Genomic DNA, 22,968 nt, shown 5'->3' with positions numbered 1-22,968 from the left:
TTTTTGTGATTAAATTGACATTAATCTAAGGTAAGAAYGTCCATAAAATTTTTTGTTCTAACATTGCACTTAAATACAAAAAGGAGTCACTTTCTTTATACTAGATATTGTAACATTAGAAATTAATCCAAAGTGGTTTGCAAATTAAAATACTATAAGGAATCATGCAATTTACATGCACAATTATCAATTTGAAATGTACTGACATTTTTTGTTGGGGCCAATAGAAATTGTTCTCTGCAACTTTTGCACATTTATTGGGAATTTTTCTATTGAGAGCCTTGCCGTGAATGTAATGAAGACATTGSGAAAATATTTTTTAGATCAAATAATTAAGCTCTTGTTCTTCAAATTAAATAAATGTCCCTGTAACCATACCTTCATTGTTAGATTTATGCTGGTGTATTTTAAGGGATATAAAACACCAATTCCTAGCATAAATCCAGCTTTCCAACATGCATACCTAATTTTTATGGTGATATTTCCATCTGCATTAACAACAAATCGGATAGGCTATTCCCAAGGAATTCAGTTTCAGTGTTGCTTGTGTAAATGCAATCTGTAGTATAGAATGTATGGGTTTGTTTCCTTTATAAAACTACTTAGAGTGCCCTATGCCCACATCTTTCCCTATCTTTTCTTTCTCTCAGGCACAGTTCTGTGGGAAATGTGTACCACCATAAGACCAGTGTCACAGGTCTCTACATAGCCTCAGGTGTAGGAATTAGACCTGCCCCTAAGAGCCTTCATGGTGTTTGCATTCATTCTGGCATGTAGGAGAGGCTGTATCATTTGAGCTTTAAACTGCATTAAGAAAAATGTCACTGCATTTTTTTTTAATGTGACTAAGGAAAATCAATTTCTTCTTGAATACTCTTTAAATATTTTGTTACAAAGGATATACATGACATTCCTTTTCACTGTTTTCGAGGGCTTTCCTCCTTTGGTGTGGTTGGCTACAAAGGTCTCTTCCACACAAGAAAATCTGATGAACTCAGTTTGTAGAGGGAAGGGAGGAGAACCTGGCGGTACACAAAGTGCTGTTACATCCGCAAAGTAAATACACATACAGTGACCTTAGGTGCGATCTGTCAGTATCACAGCCCTAGCCTCTCAGACCCTAGTGCTGCACCACTGAAACCATGGGAATTTCTTCATGGAGTTCAGTAGGTGCAGAGCAGAAATTAAAACTGTACGCGAAGTTAAACCAAGAAAAGCAGAGTGCTGTCCTCAGGGAGATGCATCTCAGACTTATGACAAGTACAGGAAAAAAAAAAAGAAAAAAATCTGCCAAAACATCTCAGACAGATTCTTAAACATGCTGTAATGTAATCGGTGTGTTCAAAGTCCCTTGCAGAGAATCAGCAGGCTATCTTGATATATCTCGTGTTCCTCAGTGCTTTATTTGACTCTGCTAAATAAATTTAAATTCACTGCATTAGTAAAGAGGAAGAACGAAGTACTTGTTTATTGCACAGTCAGATTTTAAATCCTGATTAGGCACACCCTGTAATTCCATCATGGTGGGACAGATTTCTTCTGAAGTGCTCAGAGAGTCCAAAACCACGTTTTCTAAGGTTTTGTTTGCTTCTTTCCCCTTTTCGCTCAGATGTCATAGCACCACACTAAGATCAGCTTCATTCTCTAAGCAAAAAGGCAAAACCCCCCCCCCCAAGTCTCATCTGCAGCTTGTGTAAATTGGCAAAGCTACACAGAACTAATCCAATTTACGATTTAYGCCAGTTGAAGATCTGGCCCGGCCAGTTTGGTAATGCCTGGGGAAGCAGCCTGTTTGCATGTGAGAGCTCAARCTTATGACTGTTGATTTTTTTGCAGGGATGCTAAAGTGTTTATGCTGGCATGGGGCTGTTTTGGTTTTCTCTTATTTTTGTGTCTACTTTAAAAAAAAAATCACCTAGAAGTGTAAAACCCTTCCTCCAGGTTTACCATGAATTTCCTAGTCCCTTTGCTTCACCCATTTCCCTCACTTCCATCACATTTGGAACTACATTGCTGTTGAGAGCAGAGGGTGCTCAGTGCCTGCCCAGAGGCTGGCAGTGCCTTTCAGGAAGACCCGTGATTCCTTGGAATAACTCTGAGAAGGTTGTTTCCTGGTTTGAAATGTCCTTCCTTTGCCGTAGAAGTGGCAGCGCTAATGATTTGGTATCAGCTGAGATTTTGCAAGTGCAGCCCTCTAGGTGCTTTCTAAACGCGGAGGATGACACAGTCCCCTCTAAAGATAAGAGGGGGGGGGAAAGCACGTCCAAGTAAAATGATCCGAGTGCTGAGACATATGTCTTATTAGTTATGGTGGATGTCTGTGGTTTAGCTCCCTCTCTCTTTTCAGTTGAAGGCACCTTACCCCATCCTCTTCTTTTCCCACAGTTCAGCCCATAGTTTTTTGTTTTTTTTCTTTTTGCAACAGTTCCTTCCATTTTATTCCCTTTCAACATTTGCTTCTCTCCATATACAAAAGAACTGTTCACTCCTGAGGGAAATAGATGAGCAAATGATGCAGGCAGGCAGCTTTTTGTGAGTGCCATGGAAGAGATGAGTAATTGCAAAGTATTTGGGGGAGACAGAAGAGTATTACGGTCTGAAAGTTTTCCCCTTTCCATATGCGGAAAATGCTGGGGGAGCCAGGGCAGAAGACATGTTTAGCTGCAAGCCTGGTATCACTCAGGGTAAAGGGTGACCCAGTGGTGGATCACGATAAGAGAAAGAGCAGGGATGAGGCAAAAACAATGGTACCATTTAAGAAGAAATATTCCTATACCTTTCTGATAGAAACCTTTAAAAAAAAAAAAGCCATCTTTAGAAGCTCTTTCCTTTGTATTCCACATAGCGCTGGGATCCTTGAAACTCTTATCGCCGTTTCCATTTTGGCTGGTGGCAGACTTCCCACTGACTGAGAAGGGAGCAGAAGCGGACGTAAAGACTGCATTCTGTCATACTGTCTTGGGGTCAGAAGTGCCTGTGTGGACTGTGTAGCTTTCAAGGTGGAGTGCATAACACATAGTTTGACTGGTAATGTTAAGTGTCTGTCATTAAGGGTAACATGCCAATTCTATAATTAAGTCGTGATACTGTATAATACAGAAGGTTACACTGTAGGAGCAGAGACAGCTGTCAAGCCCTGTGCCTTTTATTAATACATGTGGCATGCAGAGCATGTGAATCTCCAACTACGAGGTGGCTCTATGTCCATAAATCATATTTGCCAGTTCTTCTGATACTGGATAACTTTAAAAACCAAAACCATCCATTTATTTGAAAATATTTTTCAAATGAAACTGCAGTAGGAAAGTTTCATGTGTGCTGATCTAGCTGATGTAAAAGTAAAGAATATTCATGTAGTATTTTTGAAAGGCAGCATGGCCTGGTGGACTGAAAGGCAAGGCTCTAATCCTAATCCTAGCTCTATCATTGAGGTACTAATTGGCCTTGGGCCAGTTACTTAGCTCTCGGTCTCAATTTTCCCCTTTACACAAGAGAAGGAGACCTTGCAGAGCTGATCGAAGGATTAATTAATCAGAAAATGTTTGCACAGTACACCCGGGGATGTAAAGTGCCAAATATTCCTTCACATCAAGAAAGAGCTTTGCTTAATAATATTATGGAGAAGCCGGGAAGAGCAGACGCCAGAAATTTGGCCTGTCAGTATCTAGCCATAAATGTTACTTGGCAGCGTTGTGAAATGCACTCACTGGTAGAGGAACTGCCTGCAAGCTCCTGTGCTTTATAACTCCTGTCATAAGGGGTAAGGACGTAGGGAGGAAGGTTGCTGCTCTCTGCTTACACAGACACACAGTGTCCCGGGTCCCCTGCAGGGAGCAGGAAGAGGCACCTATGGGAGTACCTCCACAGCCTTCTCGACCGCTTAACCCAGGACCGGCTGCTGCCCTGCTCCCCTTCCCTCCTTGTTGAGGACATTTTCATTCAGCCAGAAGAATAAGTGTTGGCTAATGTCATATGACTGCTGCTGTCAGAGCACAGACTGCTGTTACAGTGAGGGTCTTAGAGGACTTGCGTATTAAATAGCTATCGAGTTGTCCTAAAAGTCCTGTAAATTTAATGCCAAACTGTACACACAGCACCACTACTGAAAGAGACCTTCACACGCTGGCACTGCTAGAGTGGGCAGTCCCCAGATTTTGTACCCTTGGCCTTTGTGCAGGACACCTGAGTAAAGCCCTTGYTCCAAGAGCTTGTGTAGACATCTAGGTTTTCATGACTTATTGCAGACCAAGCTCCCTGTGAAATTAATGGGATGCTTGTTACGGACGTCAGTGGTAGCTGAGTCAACTGCACAGAAGATGAAACCTGCAGAGCCTTGAGCCCTTTCTGGCTCTGATCCACCAGAGCACTTCTATGGGTGTTAAACTTTTAAGCATGTGAATACCGTCTTTCAAGTCACTGCCCCCACTGCCTGGCCTGACTCAGCAAGGTCAAGATCCCCCATTTCCTGGCTCATACCGCTGGTCCTGTGCACCTGAAAATATTGTCTCTTCCATCCCCTGTGCTGGCAAGAACCTTACAAGCGCTTAGACCACTGTAATTACTAAATGCATTTTGCATTACTCAAGAGTGCCTGAGTAAAGATGTTCATTTCTGAGGCAAAATATACACCAGTATACAGGCACTGATTATGCCTTCGCTGAGTCCTTTGTTAAACGATAAACCAAGCCCAGCACAGACCTACCTTTAACCGAGGCTGAATACGTGGAAATGATGCAGAGGAAAAGCACTGTGAGAAGAATCATGCTCAACTCGCCTGTGCTCCTGACCACAGCATTAAATGTTAAAGCCTTGGAGAAGTGAACCGCTCAGACTGGAGTGAAGCTTGCAGAGAGAGCCGCCGAATCTGCCCCTGTGTTTATCTAGATGTAGTAAAGGTCAGATTCCAAATTCCACTCTCAGGTACTAAGTTCATTGAAGGACTTCCAGTTAATTATTAAGAACTAAAGTAGCTGGTGTGTTTTACCCATTTTATTGTTCACCTCAGCTTTCGGTTTTGAATGCTAAACTGATGTAGCCATAACTTCTGAGCAGGGGGAGCCAATCTCTGATCCTGGCAGAGTCAGCAGGAGCTCCTTCCACTCCTCCGCAGTTTTAAGGAAAGTTAGTATGGGTCTGTTGTGTCAAGGGGCCAGATTCTGCCCACTGCTCTACACTATTTTGTACCAACTCTGTGAGTAATCCTAGAAACGGACAGGTTTTAAGGGTCTTTCTAGAAGCAGTACACTGTCATTTATCAATGCTGTCAAAATATTGGTGATACTATGTTACAAAGACTCAGGCACAATGTCAGTTACAGCTATATTGTATTTTTCCAACAAAATTCTCTTTTTTAGCAGCCCCAGCCCCTATATTACATAATTAGAGGTTGGAGGCAGAAAAGATCAATTCAACCAGCCATTCTGTCCCACCCCACTGAAGACTAATTGCTTTGTTAGGTCTAGGAACAAGCCTGGCACTATGGCCTTTGGGAAGGCAGTCCCACAAACCATCAGATTGTTGTTCTCCTTATTACCCATATTTTTCCTGTTTCTCAAGTTCGCTTTACTGCATCTCCTGATAAGCCCCCTTCTGACTAACCCACGTGCTTCCTCATTTCCCTTGAGAGCAAGTCTCATGCTATAGGGTGCCGAGCTTCACTGCCAGAGGGCTGATAAGCAAACCCTTGTCCCTCAGATCCTGGTGTGGCAGGAGAYGGAGCCCCACGTGTTGCTTAGTATATCCAGCGTGTCAAAGTCGTGGAGGGGTCATCCTCTCCCCCGGCAAACGAAACCTGCCTAGTTCTTCAGGGCAGAAGGGTCCCTTCCTATTTATACAGAGCGATACCTGTGAGCAGTTACCAAACTTTCTTTCCACTCTGAGAGGTTGTTTTAACAAGAGAGAATTGTTTCCCCCCCAAGATGTATTCTGTAAATAACTCCCAGTCATAGAATAATTTCCCCACCATACGCTGGAGCGTTACTTGTCTTGTCTTATTACAGCTTTAGAACGTTTGGCTGCCTGCTAGCTACAAATATCCCAACGAAACCAGTGCTGCCCCAGTACTTAACTGCTAGCAATAGGACATTTCTACCACCATAATATTCTGTATTAATAAAGGAACATCATAAGGTGAGAATGGCCTTCACCTTTAATGGTATAAATGCCTCTGCTATTGCATTATGTTAAAAGAGAAGCTGAAAGTAGTGGATCTAAGATGTCGCCAAGCAGTAGGAAACAACAGGTCCATTATCGTTTCCCTCTTTTGCACTTATCTCTCCACGTCTTGTGAAAGTCCCCTGGGAGCTGTGTGTGTGCGTAGAGGAAGGAGGCAGGGAGAGACTAATAGAAAAAGCCCTCTGAGCTGCTGCTGTTTCTCCCTGATTTGTTGTTATTATTTACACTCCTGAATTCAAGGGATTTGAGGCAGAGCCTTATATGGACACCACAGAAGGTACCTAAATTGAGCCCCAGAGCATGTATGGACCAGATGGATATCGATATGAGTCCTTCCCCCAAGTCCCTAAGGACATCACAAGTTTCAGGATTTCCCTGGTGATTTAAGTACATCCCTGACTCCAGAAGTCAAGTCTTTTCCCCAGTCTTCAGGAGAAAACCATATACGTCTTATGTTATCAGGAGAACGTATTTTTTTATATTGCAGTTCCTTACATCAGAGATTTTCTCTTGGTGACAAAATCTCTCTCACTTTATTTTGACATTTAGGATCAAATTCTGCCTCTAATTACTTTTTGGCAACCCCAGGGTAGGAAATAATATTTCAATAGATTTAACTTAACTTTAACTTAAGAATTTGACTCTTGTGATACAAATCATTTTTGTGATACAGATTTAAATAGAGCATTCTTTGGAGCAAAGTGTGTCAGACACTTTGTGTCATGTAATAGTCCTAAGCTTTGTTATATTTTCTGTGTGCTATTTTCTTGCATGGTAAGCGTTAGGAAATCTATGTGTATATGTGTCTGTTTCTGGACTGTAGCTGATCCTTTTGTTGCATTCTGTAGCACTTGAGAAACAAACTTTTCAGGCGTTCTGTACTTTTTTGAAAAACTGAGTACACCATCACTGTGCCAAAATAACTCTTCTAGCTAGAAAGAGAATACAGGTACAGATTCTGCTCTGGAAATGCAAAGTTTACCCTTCATTCACTGGGAGGAGTTGATGTTGGCCTGAAATCTGGAGAATAGTAATCGTTCTGTTCTTACACTCTTGGGACACTCTCAGGAAATGTGTTTCTTCCCTCAAATCAAGTTTAAAAATGCCTCTCAGGCTCTAGTATATTAGAGGCCAGATCCTCAGYTGTTGTATTCCTTTGGACACCAAAGGAATTGCCTTAGTTATGCCAGATACAGCACCTAAGGATATAGCCATCACATATGTGTAGAGAAATAAAGCACATACATTTTCATGTGCATATATATATAAATATATATATATATATCACGCACACCTGGTATATTCAGGTAGACTATACTCCTAAAACTTACTTGAAAACATGGGCCCTGAACCTCATCTCAGTTATGCCCAGAGTAAATCAGCAGTAACATCCTTCAAGTCAGTGTTAACTGGTGAAAAAAGTTTTGCACCCACCAAAGTCCACTACACTCGGAGGCTGCAGGATCAAACCCTAACGTACACCTCACGCCATGCTGGCATATGTTCTAGGGTCAAAGTATTACTGTTGCTGCACAGTTTCCAGAGTCCAAACAATAAAGCTCATATCTTTATGTGACCTAATAAAACTAATGAGATTTCCTCACATCTTCTGAGGTTAATGAAATGCTTTTGTCCTCTCTTCACAAACGACAGAGTGAAGCTTTTGGCTTTCAACGCAAACATTCAGCTATATCCACCAAAGTACCTAAATCCATCTTCTCCCTTCAGCTAGTGCCAAATGCCCCAGCTCTCTCTGTTTCAGATGATGATGTTCCTAAGACATCCATGTTTCTGCCATGGGAGACAGAGGGAGGGATATGCATGGCCAACCACTCTCCGAAGGTGCGTTCCTCAGGCAATTCACGTCCTAATCTTCCTCTTCCTTACTGGTGTGTGGGGCCCAGTCTACCCAGCACTGACAGAAAAAGGCATTTTTTCACCCTTGCTCCTTTGCCCACCCTCCTGGGTGGTGGTAACAGTTCAGGTGTGCAGGCCAGGCTGCTGTGGCGGGGATGCTGGTGAGCATGCCACCTCGGGAGGCAAAGCCGTGTGCTCTGGGTTTGCATTGCCATGTCTTGTGCCCGCCAGTTACGTTCTCCGTGTGGTGCGCTGCAGGAGCTCTGCAATCAGATCTGACCCACCAAGAGTGATTTCTGTTTACCAGCCTGAGCCTCCACTGAGTATCTTTTTCCTCTCTCCATATTCTGCCACTTGCCCTGAAATGCTGTTTTTGCAAATGCTTTAAAACGCTCCAGGAAACTACTATTTGAATAAGCATCTTGAAACATCATAATATGACTATATCAAATAATTAAATTCAATTAGATGGTTCTTTCTAAGTATTTGCAACTGTTCAGGTCTTCATTTTGCCTTGTCATCACTTGGCACTTTGGCAGACTTTAGCACAGAAAACATTGCATTGCTCTGTATTGCTGTTCAAGGATGTAAGGATCTGGATTAGCAATACTGCCACTTTGGAAACTGCAAAATGAGAAAAACAAATTTGTAAATCAAAACATCTGAGCAGCTTCTTCTTTCTGAGAAAAAGCACACCAGAATATTGTGTGAATTTGTTAGGTGTCCTTTTTCTTTTAAAAATAGAAAACAAGCAAATGGGCTTATATCAGTAACTGGTCTGCAGCCTTTTAATGACCAAATGAAAATGAAGGATTCTTTATTGGGATGGTAATGCATTTGGACTTGTGTGATTCTGGTATGTAAATCTAGATATTAATAGTAACATGAGTGAGGTTTTAAATAGATGCTAGCAAAAGCAAATGCAAATCTAGTTATTTTTAAAGTAGTGAGGCAAATAAGAATTACAAATGAAATCAAGTATTAAACCAAATATTAAACATGAACAGCAGTTAAAGGTCAGTTTCTTAYTCTGGAGACACCATACAGTTTTGTGAAACTGTAGCTCAGCCTACCTGAATATACCAAGCGTGTGTGATATATATATATATATACACACATATATAGCATATATATACACATATATAGCAGTGGTAAATCTGAAACCAGCACTAAAATTGAAAGACTGTGTATATCTGGAACCAATGAAACTTGAGATAAACACTGGTGCACATGAAAAGGATATTATGGTAGCACACACTGATATGTTTGTTAACTTCATGTGCCTCATTAACCAGAGATGAACAGATTATCTACATATTTAGTTTGCCCAAAATATATTTTTCTCATATATTATAATCCTGGTCTCCAGAATAAATGCCTGTACCTGTGTAGCATTCTTTCCGCAGGTTGTCTGAAGAGGAAAAAAGGTCACCATTAGTTGGGTATTGTCACTAAATTTTAAAGAACTAATCAACAGTGGCCTTTTAAAACATGAAATGCGAAGCCACATACCTCCTTTTTAGGGGGCAAAATGAATATGGAATTGCTTGTGGTTCTTTGGAACTCAAATTCTGCTCTGAGGAATGCGACTATTTAAAAATACTCCTTTGGCCTCTGCATGAACTCAGTAATGTCATCAAAACCATCAGATAAAAATAAGGTTTTCTTACTTTTCACTCCTCTTAATCCTGTGGAGCCACCACAGCCATAAGAGAGGGAACACAGTTATTACTATTATTCTCAGCGGGGTCATTAGCTTATCCTCTGAGCCTGCGACCATTTACTCATGCGGATTTCAAAGAATTGGCTCACGTGTGTGCGCCTGCAAGGGCARAGCCCGCAGCCTGACCACAGCACCGTGGCTGCCCTCACCTGCTTTTCTGCTACAGCAGTGAAAACAAAAAGCTGCAGAAGCGCATCTGGCAGCTAAATTCAGTTTGTGTCTATTGTAAACAATGGTGCTGAAGCAAAAAAAAAAAAAATTATATATATATATATACACACACAGAGCTGACAACTGATCTTGAAGTGTATTTGGTATGGCTAGAATTTTTTTTAACTGTAAAGACATCACCAAAAAAGAGGTGATGTAGCACCTAGTAATCGTTGYATCTTCTTCTTGCGCAGCTAAGTGAGTGTTGTCTTCCTGTTCTAAAATCTAAAGAATACAAAGAAAAATTCTTTCAGCACAAAAAGAATGGCACAGGACTCTTGAAGCTTCGTTTTTCCTCTTGCACCCGCACGAGGCAGACGGGTGAAGCTGTTAAAAGGCCGTTTAGGAACTGCACGATTTCCTCCGCGGGCCRCCGCCACCCGCCAGTGAGCACCTGCGCGGCGCGAGGCTTCCCCTCAGCGCGACCGTTGGCGCTAACGGCCTCTCGCGGCTCGCCGGGACTTGAAGTCCGGGCCGGCAGCGCGAGGCGCGCCTGCGCCGGCCGCCTGCGCGCGCCCCGCCCCCTCCCTCCCTCTCTTCCTGTCGGGCCTTCGTTGTGGGGCGGTGCGGGGGTACGTTAACGGTCGCCCCGCGTCCGTTGGCGCCGCGCCGCCGCAGCTAGGGAGCGGCGGGGGAGGGGGGGGGGGGGGGGGGGGGGGGGAGGAGGAGAGGCCGGTGCGTGTTCTCGGGATTGGGTTTCCCTCGGAGGGAGGGGAACATGGCTGCCTCCGAGCGACTTGGGGAGTGCTTCCCTCCTTTGTGGTGCTCGTGCGGCTGGGACTGCCGCCTGGGGATGTCGCGGCTCTCCCGGGCCGCGGCTGGGCGGCGGTGGCCGCTCCCGTCGGGTTCCGAGGTAGTTTGGGGGCACGGGCCAAAAATGTGTGCGTGCGCATTTACATGTGTGTGCGTGTTTGTATTTATATATATATATATATATATATATATAATATGCGTGTGTGTATGTATGTACAGACACGTGTAGAAGTCAGCAGCAAGCAGTATCTGCGGGGTGTGTGCGTTGCGGTGGTTGTAGATGTGCCCGTGCCACGCGGGGCTGTGCCTTTTGGCACGTGTATGTTGATTTCTGAGGCCTTGTGTGTTGAGGCGCAGAAACAGGAAAATTGGTGTTAATTCTCTGAAAGTCTCTTGGTTTTCTGGTTTAAGTATATGTTTGGCTGTTGTGTTGCTAAAAAAGCAAGAGGGTTTTGTGTGTGTGTGTGTGTATTAGCTTTGTAGATGCAGTGTTCTCCAGGTAGATAGGTATCTTTAGAAAATTATAAAACTTTGTTGAGGACAAGGGAGTTATGAATATGAAATAATAATAGTTGTCTTTGAAAAGGAGAGGGAGCAATTGTAATTTGGACATGGAACATTTTTGCTGAGTAACAGTTCAGTCTGTTCTTCCCCCAGCTTGCTGTGTTTTTGTTCAGTGCAGGCTTTTTGTCTACTGAACAACTGTCTACTGACAATGCACCTTTGGTTATTTCAAGGATAAGAAATAAAAATAAATTTTGAAGGGGCACAGCTTGCTCGCGCATTGTCTTCTGCTGAAATGGCTTTAGTCTGTTTAAAATTATAGTTCTCTAACACACTGTCATAATTACCTCACAAGTTACCTTTTAATTTTTTTTTCCTCTTTCTTTGTGTACTTATATCTCGCATATGCAGAGTRCTSCTGTGTTTTCTCTTATATTTAATCYGTTATGCTTCCTTACTTGTGTGTGCTTATTATGTAGTGATGTGCGAGGTAGGAGGAAAACAAAGATGATGCTTTTAAATAACAAAGTTACAGTATTGGAAAGCTCGAGGAATGAACTCTTACTTGCTATTCTTTAATATGATAAAGTTCATGTCCTTTTGAAAATGCCAGCTTTGGAAAGTCTGCAGTAAATAGCTTAGGTTCAYAATGATAAGGCTTATTATTTAAAAGTCAGTATCTCAGATGCAACTTCAAAATTCCCTTTTGCTGCATCCTCTTCACATGCATGCACCATTTTGGGATCATTTTGAGCTGCCCCTAAGGGTTGCAAAAAATCCAGCAGGGTTTCATTATATTTCAGCTTGGAATATCTTGTGTTTTCACAAAGTTTTTAATTAAAAACTGTTGAATAGTTAGAGCTGAATAGCAGGCTGAATTTTAGACATGTTCTAAATACAAGCTATCTTTTTTCATGTGCTGTGCGAGTTACTGTTTTCAGGGACACTAACCAAACTTTAAGCGAAAAACCTGTCTCTTGTTTATAACTTTTGCTTTGTTCAGGTTTGTGGTAGGTGTAGAGTGATACTTATTCCAACTGAACTTCTTGTAATACCTTCTAATAACTACTGTTTTGTTTCTTACAGAATTGGTGGGAGAAGAAGCTTGCTTTTTATGAAATATTTACCACGCATTGAGAAACAAGTCAGTAAAGCCAACCAAAAGTGAATGTCTTCAGAAATGCCAACAGAAAGCCCAGAGGTGCCAACAGAAAATACCGTGCCTGCAGAGGTTCCTGATGTGGAAGGAAAGGTGAAATCAAATGATGGTCAAGTAGAGAGACAGGAGGCAGGCTCAGGCAAGGCACAATGTCTTGAACCCATGTCCAAGAGGCAAAGGAAGAAACTGTTGAAGCAGAAACAGTGGGAAGAACAGAAAGATCTACGCAGGTATGGTTTGAAATATGGCTTTTCTAGGATCATGTGTAGTATTTAATGCTAATAATAATAATATGTGAGCAGAATTTGCATGTAGATTGCTTTAGCAAACCAAGGCAGTTGAACTAGTTTTCTCCCACACCAGGTTTAAAGCAATAGTCACAGGCTGCTCCATCTGAGCATCAAGAAACTACAAAGGTAAGCATCCTCTCTTCATACCAGACATGTTCCCTCTCTTGAAGAGGATACCAGGAAGGAGTCTAACTTGCTCAAGTATTTTTGACRTGTTTGTCCAGAGGGAGAAATAACGTGGCCTTGTTCCTTTCTGAACTGGCTGTTCCCCTATTGGCTGTCAGATTTGGTGAATCATACAAACACTGAATAAAAGTTTCCTTCTGACATGTAGAATATTGTGCCATAAATGATCACATTGACTTGTGATCTACTGAAATGTTGTTTTGTGGAAGGTGGCGGATTTCCGTATTGTCTTGTTGAGAGAAAGCGTATCTGCAAATGGGCTGATCTTGATTTATCCTAATCTTGCTGAACACAAAATGTTCCCTCCCAAGACAGTGGCTGTTAATAGAGAGCTTCTTAAGCTATCTCTGGAACTTGTTCCTGGACTGTCTGCTGCCATTGGGAGGTAGAGGGGAAGAAGAAATAAACAGTTGCTTCAGAAATCTCTTGAAATGGTCCGTTCATTGGAACAGAAGCTGTTCCGTTACTGCAATTTTGGTAGTATTTTTGGTTATTCCTGATATATGACCTGACAGAGCACTCCTAAATCCATGAAACTTACTCCATTGACTTCACTTGGATTTATGTCAGATATCTGTCTCTGTAGGTATGTCCAGTACTTTGCAAATAAAGATGAGGTACCTGTTTTGTGCTGGTGTTAGCCTAGCACAACTTCAAGCAACAGAGACAAGTATAAACTACCATGGTCTTGAGACAGCCATCTTAATCATAAAAGTATATTTTCATCTGTTTACTCAGCATATATATACATATTTATATTTTTTATTAGGCAGAAACGAAAAGAAAAACGCCAGAAGAGAAAATTAGAGCGTCAGTCAAAATTGGACTCCAATAATGAAGGGAATGACAGAAAGCGTATGCGAAAAGAAGTGGTTCCTAGTACACTTCGTCTCATTGTGGACTGCAGCTTTGATGACTTGATGGTGCTAAAGGTAAAAGAATTTTTTTTCCATCTGATACAGATGTTGAATTGACATCTAATGTCAATGTTGGTGTGATATGAGAGCAGAAATATTTTAGAGCAGCCGTCGGTGGATAGTTAGCATGTTTCAAAATGTGGTGACTCCTAGACCTTAAATTAACTGCTGAATTTTCCAGAGTTTGGAATATACCTTTGTATAAGCTTGCCAAAGATCTTGTTTGCCTTCATGGATCTGTGGTAAGTTGGTTTAATTCCAGAGACGGAAATAGAGAAATAGTTTGTGCCTCATGCTCACCTTGAAGTTGCACACAGTTCTGCCTCAAAATGATTTTGCTAGAGGGGCTGCAAATGCCACATTTAGTTACTTTCTCATTTGAAGTGGACCTGAGGCTCCCAGCAGTGTTAGTGATGATCTGTGGAAATTAAAATTTTTAGCACTGTGAGGATACTGAGCTTTGTCTCCGTCACACCAGAGGTAGTTGGGACAGGAAGACGAGCAATTCAGCCTCTCAAATTTTAGAATGGTTGAAAGAACTGGTGTGATGTTGAAAGGATAAGTAAATATGAGAAGGATCAGTGTGATACCTGATGACTGGTGAAGGTTCTTATTGTGGCATTTTGAGATCAAAACAACTTTTAACACTAAAACAAAAGGATGTTAATCTGCAACCTCCTGTAAGACTGCAGCCTTCAGTGTTTGAGGCAGACCTTTCCCCTCCCTGTTACCCTGAGATGTTCTACTGCTGCCAGGGCTTTCATCTGCCCTGGAAGACTGCTCGAATTCAAGCTTTTGCAAAGCCCATCTAGCTGCTTGTTGAGTGTAATGCAAAGCATGTATAGCACTAATGCAGCTGAGTGCCACTGACCACGAGATTTTGGGGAGGCTTCAGTTGCTAGGTTGGAACCTGGTTCCCTGAGGGCTCCTCAGCACTGCCACAGAAGAGATCAGAGCAGCCCCTTGGTACGTTTCAGAGATGCTGCCTGGACATTTCCTGCTAAGCTTCATCCTTTGTAAAACATGTTTCCTTCCCTGGTCAGCCAGAGCCGCCATTTGGCCTGGTATAAAACCTGGTGCCTTTGCTGCAGGTATTGAGCAAGGCTGAAATGTCATAAGTGCAGATGTTTGTGGCCACTAGGGATGGTTAATTAGACACTTTTTCTAGCTTCTCTAAAAACTTGGGTTGAAATATTGTAGTGATAAAGTTTTGTTCTTCACTTGAAATCCTTTAAAACTTGGAGATATCCAAACATTTGAAAATTACTACATGAATAAAAGCAACAAAATGATGTTTCATTTTTTTAAATGGGAGTCAGTTATAAGAAGACCTTCCTTGTGGAACACTGAGGCTAAAGGTGTTTAAGGTACCTTACATAAAGGATAACTGACTAACAGTTGTCTGTTGCATTTTACGTGGTGCTAGTTACCTGTTGTCCAAATTTTCAGGTCAAAATGCTGGAACCAGCCACTAAATTATTTACATTGTTTTGGGGTTCTTCAGGTTAGTTATGCATATTTAATTTTCTTAACTACATACTGTACAGTCCCAAGGCTTTATTGTGGGTGAAAGACTGAGTGTAGTTGCAGAGTGAAAAATCTGCTTGATTCCTCAGATGAATTTTGAGTATATCATTATGTATAATTAAATCTCAATGATTTTTTTTTGTTTGTTTTCTAGAATAATGCAAATCAAGTACATGCATAAAAGGGTCTAAATACATGTTTTGTGGAAGATTTGTATGTATCTGTGTCAGCATAATCCCTTCACAGTGGCTCTTTTTTCTTTGGGACTGATGTGCGTGCTCTTTCTCTCTCTCAGTAGTCATTTTTGCCAGTTAAAAGCTTCCTTTTTTTCTCTTTAGCTTCTGACTGGCTCATGGTAAAGCATTTTGTGGTGGTCTGTCTGAAGGAATATGTAAAAACAAATTGTGTTGTATACAGGATGTTAAGAAGCTTCACAAGCAAATTCAGAGATGTTATGCAGAAAACCGCAAAGCATTTCATCCTGTGCAGGTATGCTTGAACAAACTCATGTCAAACAAACTGTGTCTCATGTACAAAGCATATGAGAAGGGTAGCAGCGACCCAAACTGGTGACCACTGTAGTAGGCACACAAAACAATTTATTTAAACACACTTTAATAAAATAAATAGTGCTTCTATACTAATAGATTAATTTTTAACCCATGTATCATACAAATCAACATACATGTGAGAAAGTGTGTGCATGCAGATAAAGAGCACCATATACAGGCATGCCACTAAAACACTTTGTTGATACTAAGTTTTATCTATGACAGAGTAACAAAAGAGGAACTGCATATGTGCATACTTGTCTTTTAAATGTGTCACTAGCTATATGAGTATGGTCTTAGTACGATTTTCTTAAGCTAAATAATAATTTAAGAGTTTTAGCTAATAGCTAAGGGTAGAAAATAGACTTGTACAGAAAGGAAGCAGACTGGCATATTAACATTTCAATATTATGTACCTTCTATTTGTTCTTTTCTAAGTTTTACTTGACCAGCCATGGGGGACAGTTGAAGAACAACATGAATGAAAATGACAAAGGATGGGTGAACTGGAAGGTGAATAATTGACCCTATTTCTGTAAAAAGAGGGGGGAAAAAAGATTATCATTGTTAACTAGGTTGTTTGTTGTGAAGGACCTGTGCTTTTTTTGATTTTTCCCCTCCCCCCCCCCAAGACATCAGAACAATAGTGTATTAGAAAGAAGTGTGACTCTTTATGCTCTTAAATAATTTAATTTGACTAAGCTAAGGACTGCTTGGCTTGAGTCTATGTTTGATTTTTGGTTTTGGAACTCTCTCTACACACCTGTTTTTATTGAATAGATACCATTCTCTGATAGCCTAGGCAAGACGATTCATCAGGTAGTTTCAGCAGTTGCCTGTCTTGACGGTGCTCTTTTTTCTTGGAAAAAGTACTACTTTGAAGTCCTGGTGCAATTCACTTGTGTGCTTTTTCTTTCCATTGTGTTGCCTCTCAACACAGAAGTGTTCTGTAGCAAATGAGCTTGTCTTTGTCAAATTCATGTTTTTTTTTCTTGTGACTCTTTGTTCAAACAAACCAATGTTCCAACAATTTTATCTACGTAAAGTGCTCTTCATTTAAAGATTAGCTTTACTGTCAGCAGGCCTTGTGTGATGACTGCTTTTCAGAAGTATAGCACAAACCTCTCATCAAACAAATAATGTTAACTAAGCATATACTTGTGGTTTCCTTTTTAGAAAGGAGGACTTGAAAATGACTGGGATCCCTAGAGAACATGTGGTAATTTCTAAAAAGAATCACAAGAACTTAAGGTTTTCTGAAGCTCTTCTGGGCTTTCAGAAAGTTTCCTGATAATTTTTGCAAGTCAGTGCTTTGGAGATCTGTGGTAGGGACTGTGGATTGTTTATGCAGAAGGCAGTCTGCACTGTGGAGGGGGGGAGGAAAAAAAAAAAAAAGAATGAGGGGCATAGAATGAACTGCCTACTGCTAGCTTTATATTTGCTGGTTCCATCTCGGGTCTGTGAAACATATGGCTTGCCCAACAATTCATTAGTTGAACGTAACTTCTTTTAACTACCTTGTGTTTTGGAGGATATCCAAATTAAAACAGAGCACTATAGTGAGCTAATAAAGAAAGAAGACCTAGTATATCTCACCTCAGATTCCCCGGATGTTCTCGGTGAGCTTGATGAGAAGAAAGCCTACGTGATTGGAGGTCTGGTGGATCACAATCACCACAAGGTAAACGGTGGCTGCAGTTCTTTGCAGCTTTTTTTTTTTTTGGGGGGGGGGGGGGTGAGCATCTTGTTTGACATTAATGTTGTACATGTGTAAACTAACAAAAATAATAAAACTTTCAAAAAAGAAGACTTAATTCAAAAAAGTTTTGAAGAAACCAAGAARTGTGTGGTGGTAGCTATGGCTTGTGTTCCAGAGTGCAGACATGCTGAGGCTTTTTAGCATTTTATCTTTTCATTTTAAATATAGGAATGGAATTAGTAGCACTGCTCAGCTTACCAAGGGCCATATTTTCAGACAGAAGGCTTTGGTTTCTGCGCATGCAGTTGTGTGTATGCTTGTATGTGCACATGCCCAAATATAGATGAAGAACAGTACTTGAATCTTGAATGTCCTTTTTTAACAAGTTTGCCTGTCAGGAGGACTTGGCTAAGTAACACACGTGCTTCAGGGGTCTGGTTCCATACCTGGACATGGGATCATGCTGTGTGGGCTTGGAGTGGCATAGGGAATACTGTTACTGCTTGTTTTTAAAGACACTCCTGCATAATTTCTAGTGACCTATTTAATATTTTGGTGTGATGCTAAAAAAAGGGATGAATCTTAAGCCTTACCAAATGATGCTGCAGCAGTTAGTCCACAATTGAAGACTGGGAGGGAGCTAAAGCAGGTCTTTTAGATAGTCGTCATAGTATGAAGTGTTTACTCGCTTCCTAAAACACTTTATCCCATCTTGGCACAGGAGTTGCTAGATTAAAACCAAAACTTTATTCTTCCTCTCAAAAAATACCTAGTTACTACAATCTGAGTAATCTTGTATTTAAGCACAAAGTCATCTTTAAAATGGGCTATGGCTGACACATTCGAGAGTTGCAGTTGCATAAGCAGGTTTTGCAGTTATGATAATTTTGACCATACATCACAGYGTGACATGTATTTAAGGCAGTAAGTTTTCCTAAGGTAACCCTTGAAGCATGTACTATCTTATCTAGTAAATATAACTTTTTTTTTTTTTTTTTTTTTTTTTTTTTTAAAGCAAGAGCATGGCAATGCTGGCCAGACTCTGGCCAGAAAACAATACTTCTGGTAATCTGTATAGGCTGGTTCGAAATGGTGATTCTCAGTCGAGTTGTTTTTGTGTCTTTCCTACAGGGAATTACTTACAAAAAAGCAGTAGAGCTAGGAATTGGTCATGCACAACTCCCTCTTGGAAACTTTGTGAAAATGAACAGTCGGAGAGTGTTAGCAGTCAATCATGGTAAGTCTTAAATCACAGAATGACATTATTACTTGCAGTATTAAACATTAAACCCTCAAAATGTGCGTTACAGTGCAGATACCTTATTTTAATATTTTAGTGTTTTTTGAATTCAGTTGCTTCTGGAATAAAGTATTTACCCTGACCTTTAAATATTTTGTATATGAATAAATATTAAGGTAGCTGAGGAAGCATCTTAGTCACTTAGAAGTGCAAACCCTATTCTGTTGACTTCTCCCGTGAGTAATTTTTGGCTTTCTTGCCATCCTGGCCTTGTTTCCAGGCTTAATGGGTAAGTAAATAAAATCTGGAAACGATCTCATGTATTTTGTCCCATTGGAGGATAAATATATGTGGATGAATACATGTTTTCACCTCTTCTGATAGACTTGTTAGGCAGTAACTTCTTGGGTAACTCTAGATTTAACTTCATTTGGTATCAGCAACACTCCATTTGCTGAGCTTTTATTACTGCATTTTTACCTGGTTTCGTGGTTCTGATTAAAGTATACAGTTATGCTTAACCTATTCTTGAATTCTCAACACGCACGCATGCTTTTAATTGTTCACTTTTACTATTTGGTATCTTTCAGTGTCATTAAACAAAAGTACATGCAAGGTCAGTGCTGCTCAGACCTTTATAGGAATTTCTTTGATAGTGTGCTAGTCTTTATTTTGCACTTCTTCAGGTTCTTTTCTCTTATCCTGCTTTATGTTTCAGGTTTGTTTTATGATTGAACACATCTCTTGACAATAACTTTATGTTCTTAAGATTCCGTTGGTGGAAGAGGTGTGCATTTGTAAGATAATAAAGAGTACTTAAGCATAGCAGAGAATATACCTTGGAGTTTTTTCTGTTAGTATGTCATTAGAATTAAAAATTACCACAGCCCTTGTATTTGTAGCGTTTTTCAACTTTCTGGAATGTGATCTTTAAATGTTGCTTTATATATATTTTATGTATTATTCATCAAAAGTTATAAAAGCTGTAGCTTTCTGTTAGTGCTTTTCTGCAATAATCTTATACTGACCTCTAGTGGCAACATTTTGGAGGCTGTTATCTAGAAGTCTATGCTCTGGATATAGATTGGATCACTTACATTGAGACTTTCATTTGTTTGCTTTATGATCTTGTCCATGTTTCTTGTGCCAGATTTTTAGAGATATTTAGGCACCTAATATCACTGCAATTTAGTTGCTGCGATTTTATTCTGTGAGAGATTGATTTTCCCCACCACCACCACCACCACCTTTCTAAAACATTTTCAAACTGCAGCTGAAAGGTTCTTAACACAAACTGTGTGGGGTTTTGTGTTGTTTTTTTTTTTTTTAAAGGTAAATTTTGTACTTTAGCAATGTTTTGCTTAAGGATTTCAGGCAGGAAAATTTAAAAAATTGCAAAAAGTTGAGGTAGCAGCTCAATTAAGGTAACTGTAGCCCCTACAATTAAGGCTCTGACATACCTTGTAACCCTAGTAACATACAACCTAAATCAAAAAGGACTGTTTTCAGGGAAGATACTACTTGACATGAGTAAGGTAGATAGAATCAAGCTGTCACTCAAACTTCATATTATAAATTCTTGTGTAGGAGTGAAGGATATTTCTACTAAGATTTTTGAAGTTTGCTGTGAATGCATCCACCTTGCTACTTTGTGTAACACTGTATAATTGCTCACCTCTTCTGCTGTAATTTGGTTATTCTGGTTTTTGGGCTCCCACGCTCAGTCCAGAACTTAAAGCTTGCAAAGTACAATATGTGGCTCAGCAGACAAGACTGAGAGATCTACTGGGTTCCTTTGGGACTATTTTTGAGAGGTGTGAATTTGGAAAGTCCCATAGAAGAAATTCTTTCTTAACTGCCTTGTCAGTCTTTGACTCACTTTAAGTGGTGCCCTCTGGTGGTGGGAGATAGACAGCGTCGTTAAACGTGAAATAGTCTCTACCACCACCCCTTTGGGAACAAGTCTTCATAAATTTCCTCAGGCAGTTAGTTCAGTGCCTGAACTCTGAAATTGCCGTGTTGAAATGTCATGAGGAACACATGTATGTGTGTTATATTTGATGTTAGAGAACTGGCAGGCTTTGTAATAAGTGTGGGTTTTTTGTTTTTTTTTTTTTGACTTGATCTGAAATTTTAAAACTTCAAGATTTAAGGTCTATATTAAACACTGTATGCAAAACACAATTGCAAGTGTAGCTGAGGGAGTTTGATTCCTTCTGTTCAGATTTGTAACCTAAGGGTAATACTTTGTAATGTATGTTATTAGACCATATTGTTCTACTCCAGTATGCAGTGAAGTCTAGTAACTGTTTCCATTGCCTTTTTCTATCCTTGCTTAATATTTTTGTTGCTRTTGTAGTGCATTGTAGATGTCTGTCTTGTCATGTCCAAGCTGTTCTGTTTCTATCAGTTCTGTTTTTCACTATGCAGATAAAGAAAGTTCCAAAACAAAGGAGAAGATGCATACTCACTGTACTCTTCTTTTTCTTAAACCACTATTTTTGCCACATACGCTTTCTGCAGTAACTTCCAATGGTATTAATATAGTCTCTGGGGAGATCATAACTTCACTGTACTTCTCAGACGAATAACATAGTAAAATGGACAGCTATTCTAAATCATTGTCATGGATAGCAGCTGRCTGTCCAGTAAACCTGGGTCCAGGAAACCTCTAGTAAATGTGACACTTTTTTCTGTAATTTGACTCTCAGTGAGTAAGAGATCCATGCACCTCCTCCCTTTCTGAATGCTTGCCTGGCTTTCTGTAAGGGTTTTTTCCACCACAGCTCCTTTGATCCTCTCTCATATGCTCTTGCTTGGCATTAAGAACGCTTGCAGTGGGTGCATTCTTTGAAGTCGGCGTTCTCCAGCCCTGTTAGCACTATTCTTGTAGTCTCAAGCTTGAGGAACCTCCTCTGTGTCCCAAATTTTTCATGCTAGTCTGGTTTACTCACCAGCCACAGGGCCTCCTCCTGCCCTTACCACTCCTGCTGGGGCACAGTCATGTTGAGAATTTTGGTACTCCTCAACATCACTATGACTTCTAAAATATTGGACAACTGAGATTTTTCTAAATAGGAATATGCTGTTGAAATTTGTATGTAATGCAGTTTGGAGGTATTGTCAGTCAGAGAAAATTTTGAGATGAAACAGGAGTAAGGGTGACCTGATAATTAGTATAATGGAAACAACAAGAAATTCGGTAGTGCTGAGGGAAAGCATCTCAAAATTGGGAGACTAATAACAAGAATTTTTGCCATAAGCTCAGATTTCATCAGATGGAAATGAAAGAGAAAGATGACAACGAGGATACAGTAAACTTTAGGAAGGCTTTGGGCTGTCCATATGTTCTCCATATGACAGAGTCATTGTCATTAACAAAGTCATTGTTAAAGCGCATCCAGAGTGGTATTCCTGTCAAACATAGRAAAGCATTAGTGCCAGTATAAAAGTCCCTCCTAGTACTCCAGGTCTCACAAGTGCCAACTTGTACGAAAGAGGAGTGAATTCAAACTGGAGCAGCAGCAGAAAAGGATACTGGAGTAATCAGGAGAATAGAGAGCCTGTTTTACAATTGAAGACTCAAAGCGCTTGGCTTTAGACTGCGGTGGTAGCAGAATTGCTTTGTCGTCTTCCGCCTGTAGGTTTTACTCTGAAGATGCCAAAACCAAATGCGTATAAACCCCTGTAAAGATGGATTTGGGTGTGTGTGCCTATCACCAGTTCAGTTGTCTCCTGGTAGAAGAGCTGATGATCTTTCTTGATGTTGCAGTGTTTGAGATCATCCTTGCATACCTGGAGAAGAGAGACTGGAAGGAGGCTTTTTTCAGTGTCTTGCCACAGCGGAAAGGGGCTGTTCCTTTGGGAGAAACCAATGATGCATCCAGACATGTTCTGTCTGAAAAAGAAGATGGAGACAATGACTTGGACAGCAACTAGGCTTCAGGATGAGATGGGAAAAATGAAACATGCCGTTCACGGGATAAAATTGGAACACAAAGTAGCTAAACCCTGAAGACCATCTGCTGCCCTTGTGATACTGAATTGTCTCAATGCTCAGTAGCTACATAGCTGACCCAGAACTGTTGCTGGACAGAAAGGGTAAAGATAAATGCTATTTTTACCCTGAAACTTCCATATTAGTAGCTTTTTAAAAAATAAATTAATGGCAGAAATGA

At 40.6% G+C, this 22,968-nt stretch overlaps 2 protein-coding genes across 4 annotated transcripts in view; one reads left to right on the top strand and one right to left on the bottom strand.

The window, feature by feature from the left end:
- MTTP (microsomal triglyceride transfer protein) overlaps nucleotides 1-4,811 on the bottom strand; it is a 28,946-nt gene extending 24,135 nt beyond the window's left edge. The window contains exon 1 of the mRNA XM_026078425.1: nucleotides 4,703-4,811. Coding sequence (XP_025934210.1) covers nucleotides 4,703-4,763 — 61 coding nt within the window. The 5' untranslated portion in view covers nucleotides 4,764-4,811. The remainder of the gene's footprint in view (nucleotides 1-4,702) is intronic.
- Nucleotides 10-22,968, top strand: TRMT10A (tRNA methyltransferase 10A). Of its 3 annotated transcripts, none has more exons than XM_026078427.1 (8): nucleotides 10-30; nucleotides 12,308-12,610; nucleotides 13,626-13,788; nucleotides 15,718-15,789; nucleotides 16,290-16,364; nucleotides 17,383-17,532; nucleotides 18,682-18,787; nucleotides 22,563-22,968. In XM_026078427.1, the coding sequence occupies exons 2-8, from the start codon at nucleotides 12,390-12,392 to the stop codon at nucleotides 22,727-22,729; spliced, it is 954 nt and encodes a 317-aa protein (XP_025934212.1). In that variant the 5' UTR covers nucleotides 10-30; nucleotides 12,308-12,389; the 3' UTR covers nucleotides 22,730-22,968. The 3 variants fall into 3 exon arrangements, with proteins under 3 accessions (XP_025934212.1, XP_025934211.1, XP_025934213.1); XM_026078426.1 differs by lacking the exon at nucleotides 10-30 and adding an exon at nucleotides 10,634-10,817; XM_026078428.1 differs by lacking the exon at nucleotides 10-30 and adding an exon at nucleotides 12,744-12,796 and having other exon boundaries at nucleotides 12,518-12,610.

This window comes from Apteryx rowi, unplaced genomic scaffold, assembly GCF_003343035.1.
Source record: "Apteryx rowi isolate R43461 unplaced genomic scaffold, aptRow1 scaffold_48, whole genome shotgun sequence".
NCBI lineage: Eukaryota > Metazoa > Chordata > Aves > Apterygiformes > Apterygidae > Apteryx > Apteryx rowi.
The sequence above is the reverse complement of the archived record's forward strand: the minus strand, read 5'-3'. Positions and strand labels throughout refer to the sequence as shown.

Coding starts and splice junctions, on each gene's coding strand:
- TRMT10A (XM_026078427.1), top strand. CDS start 12,390: ATGTCTTCAGAAATGCCAACAGAAAGCCCAGAGGTGCCAACAGAAAAT. Junction 16,365..17,382: donor AAGGATGGGTGAACTGGAAG/GTGAATAATTGA, acceptor TGTGTTTTGGAG/GATATCCAAATTAAAACAGA. Junction 18,788..22,562: donor AGTGTTAGCAGTCAATCATG/GTAAGTCTTAAA, acceptor TTGATGTTGCAG/TGTTTGAGATCATCCTTGCA.